Source organism: Limulus polyphemus, unplaced genomic scaffold, assembly GCF_000517525.1.
Source record: "Limulus polyphemus unplaced genomic scaffold, Limulus_polyphemus-2.1.2 Scaffold4476, whole genome shotgun sequence".
Lineage (NCBI taxonomy): Eukaryota > Metazoa > Arthropoda > Merostomata > Xiphosura > Limulidae > Limulus > Limulus polyphemus.
In genome coordinates, this window is record NW_013670086.1 from 54,518 (window position 1) to 58,826 (window position 4,309).

General features: G+C 40.8%; 1 protein-coding gene across 1 annotated transcript in view; it reads left to right on the plus strand.

The window, feature by feature from the left end:
• The first annotated feature begins 2,088 nt into the window (after nt 1–2,088).
• LOC106471217 (15-hydroxyprostaglandin dehydrogenase [NAD(+)]-like) overlaps nt 2,089–4,309 on the plus strand; it is a 15,263-nt gene continuing 13,042 nt past the window's right edge. The window contains exon 1 of the mRNA XM_022399839.1: nt 2,089–2,185. Coding sequence (XP_022255547.1) covers nt 2,093–2,185 — 93 coding nt within the window. The 5' untranslated portion in view covers nt 2,089–2,092. The remainder of the gene's footprint in view (nt 2,186–4,309) is intronic.

The window sequence follows — 4,309 nt, forward strand, 5'->3', positions numbered from 1 at the left end:
TGTGTTAAGGTCTATGAATCAAGCAACTAATGACGTCACTTCGTAGTTTCAGCGTGATAAGAATAAAGTACCCTTACAGCGTAGAACTACCTTGTTCTTGACTATTTTTTATCGTAATTATTTGAAGGAGGGATATTAGGAAATATTTAAATCCTTGTACTAGTAGTTTGAATATCGGGCTGTGACTCAAAGTGTCCGAGATTCGAGACGTAAAGCTGTTGTACACACACCCGCACTTTCAGCTTTGGGAACATCACACACACATACACACACAAAAGATCAGTCCCATTATTCGGATCAAAAATCCAAACAAAAAAAAAGAGCCAAAAATCCAAATAAAAAATGATGGTCAATCCCATTATTTGGATCATAAATCCAGACAAAGGCCCTAGTGGCAGAGAGCATGGCTTGGCTGCTCACCCCCTCTCCGAGTGTTTAGCCCATGAACGCATAAGTTTTATTTGTTTGTTTGTTTGTAGTTAAGCACAAAGCTACACAATGGACTGTCTGTGCTCTGCCCACCAAGGGTATCAAAACCCGGTTTCTAGCGTCGTAAGTCCGTAGACATGCCACTGGTGGACACGCATGAGGTACTTTTCATGTTGAAGACTTCGGTTTTAATCTGTTTCCCACAAAACGCGTAATTATCGCGATTTCCGTGTAATTATCGCGATTTCAAAACGCTACTAAAATCCTGTTTTGCCAGAACTGGGTAAAGGTATTCCTGATACTAATTATAGAAGTTTAGAACTGTGTTTGGCCTCTGTTTTCTAATAACGTATTTTCATGCACATTGTGCTACTATAGTAAAAAAAAACAAAAACAAAAAAACACGAAAACCGACGTTTTTTTTGTTTTTTTTTGGCATAGGGAAAGGTAAAATATTCATTGTTACTTACAACCGACTAGTTTCGGTAACACAGCCCTGGTGGTGGTAACTTATGTTTTTACTTATTTTTTGAAACCCGAAGTTGTCATTACAACACATCTTGCTATGAATACTGTAGAATAAAAATACGAACTGCCTGTAATCCACAAACAAAACAATATAATGGACTTCCAGTTTTTAGTAATGATGCCGCCAAAACCAAATACTTTAGAACTGGTGATATCCCCTCCACCGGAGGCTTATAGCGTTCACAATCGAATTCCGATACCTACAGTGGGCAGAGCACGGGCAACCTATTGTGTAGCTTTGTGTTTAAATTTTCAACCTGAACGGCACTTTATACGCACGTGGGTTTCAACACAAAGTCAGAGATCCCTAGAATTCGAGTATAACTGTCCCTCATTTAGAACTACTGACCAGAGTACTGACCAGCAGTACTCGTCACCACAATAACTTTGGTGTAACTTGAATGGCGACACAACAGCCAGATCAGAGTCTCCAAAGGGTTAGGTATAGCCATTCTTATTTTAGTACTGCTGACCAGTTGAAGTGCCCCCCCCCCCCCCAGTGGCACAGCTGTATGTCTGCGGACTTACAACGCTAGAATCCGGGTTTCGATACTCGTGGTAGGCATAGCACAGATAGCCCATTGTGTAGCTTTGTGCTTAATTACAAACAAACCAGTTGAAGTTAATCAGTTGAGTAACGGTACTGACCATCGGTTATAACGCCCCCCGCAGCGGAACGTGATCAGCAGCAAGTCACGGCTCGAGTAGCCAGGCAAGCTAACTTCTAGGTCAATTCCTCTACTCTCCCCTCATAAAAAAATGGTTATCTAATTTATAGTTTTATACATCGTGATGGATTTAAATGTTCATTTCACCTTAGTTTATTATTGGCTTTCATTGAAAGAGACTAAGTTTTATTGTAAATCCGGCAAATTTTAGATTTCGTTTCCTTCTTTAGATTAATTGCGCTGTTTCTAAATCTGAAATATTCTCACCAAACCATTTCACATGGTGAACGAATGTTATGAAACCACAAATGACGCGCGTCTAATCAGATAATGATTTGGCATGAGTAACTTGTCCCAAGACTTCTACATGCATACTCACGAGAGTCTCTTCCTGTCTACTTCCGGAGAAGTAGTGTCTGTATATAAAAAGGTCAACACAGAGTACGTGACCAAAGAATAGCATCAACATGGACACAACGAATAAGGTAGCAATAGTGACCGGTGGTGGTCAAGGCTTGGGAAAGGCCATTTGTCAGAAACTCTTGGAGCACAATTTTAAAGTAAGGTTCTGATATGATACGTTATTATTATTATTATATAGTAATTATAGTAATTATATAGTTATTATTATATAGTAGATAAGACTTGTCTTCTCCGTCATTACGTAGTTCTAAATTTTACTCCTTTTTCTAACTGTGTTGGTTATTTTAGGGCTCATTCTCTACAAATAATATTGGCCCGGCATGGCCAGGTTGGTCGACTCGCAATCTGCAGGTCGCGGGTTCGAATTTTAGGGCTCATTCTCCACAAATAATATGGGCCCGGCATGGCCAGGTTGGTTAGGGTGCTCGACTCGCAATCTGCAGGTCGCGGGTTCGAATCCCCATCACACATTAGAAACGGCTAGCGCAGATAGTCCTCGTGTAGCTTTGCGCGAAATCCATAACAAACAAACAAACCACAAATGTGAGCGAGAAATAACTGCTAAAGTTATGTCTTGTTTGTTGGATTTCGTGCAGAGCTACATCAGGACTATCTGTGATAGCTATCCCTAATTTTGAAATGTGTGACTAAAGGGGATACAGTTAGTGAACATCACCCACTGCCAACTCTTGTCAGACCAAAACGTGGAGTTTTATTGTTATTTTCATAACGCACCCACGGCCCCAAAATACTGAGTACTTTTCTTTGTTTGGCGGTAACGGAACGCGAATCGTGGAACCTCAGCTCCACAGTCCAGCATGCTAACCACGGGCCGCGCTTGGCTCGTGTTTATATAATCACTGATGTCTCGTTCTCTCCAATTCATCTGCCTGTTGATAATATGTTTTATTTTTGTTCTTCTTAAATATATATATATATATTTATAATCGCTAACTCCTAAAACGCCAGCACAAATGTAGAATGAAAACTGTGTTACATATGAGTAATAGTAATCCAATAACGCCACGTTACACACATCCACCCACGAAACAAGGTGTATCGCTATAGTTCCTGAATACAGTTTGTTTCTTATGAATTTCGCGCAAAGCTACACGAGGGCTATCTGCGCTAGCCGTCTCTAATTTAGCAGTGAAAGACTAGAGGGAAGGCAGCTAGTCATCATGTAAAACGTCTAAGGCGAGGAGTCATTTAGGATTTTAAAGCTTAACAAAAGTGATAACAGTGGCGTTAGACGTCTAAGGTGGGGCGGCCCCACTGTTATCACTTTTGTTAAGCTTTAAAATCCTAAATGACTCCTCGCCTTAGACGTTTTACACCACTGTTATCACTTTTGTTAAGCTTAAAAATCCTTAATGCTTCCCCATCATAGGCATTTCACACCACTTCTGGTGCTTGATGATTTACTGCAGATATATATGTAATATAATTTTTTAAAGCTAATTTTCACAATAGAACCTCAACGCTACACAACAAGGTGATGCTTTGTGCTTAACTTCAAACAACGACAAATACTCATACAGTTTTTCTATTCAAAAATGTCCCCCCGGTGGGGCCCCCCAGTGGCGCATCGGTATGTCTGCGGACTTACAATGCTTGAAACCGGGTTTCGATACCCGTGATGGGTAGAGCACAGATAGCCCTTGTGTAGATTTGTGCATAATTAAAAACGAACGAACGAATGAACCCCCCCCCCCTCTCGGTGGGACAGCGGTAAGTTTAGAGACTTACAACATTAAAATCCGTAGATAGATTCCCAGCGGTAGACACGGCAGATAATCTAAAGTGCTTTTCTCTAAAACAACAAAACTGAAACCTATTGAGAAATATTACACGCTTTGTGTAATTTTGTATAATGCTACATACACTTGCCATAACATCACAAACAAATACCATAGCAATATAATGCTAGAAATTAAACGACCTTATAACACGAACTTGTTGTTTTTATTTAATTAGACACTCAACGTTTCACTTTACAGTTTCTTCGGAAGCGTTCCGCTAAAACACAAACCGAAACGAGTATCACAATGTCTTCTATACGCCAATAAATGTGCCCGGCATGGCCAGGTGGATAAGGCGCTCGACTCACAATCTGAGGGTCGCGGGTTCGAATCCGCATACCACTAAACATGCTCGCCCTTTCAGCCGTGGGGGCGTTATAACGTGACGGTCAATCCCATTATTCGTTGGTAAAAGAGTAGCCCAAGAGTTAGCGGTGGGTGGTGATGACTAGCTGCCTT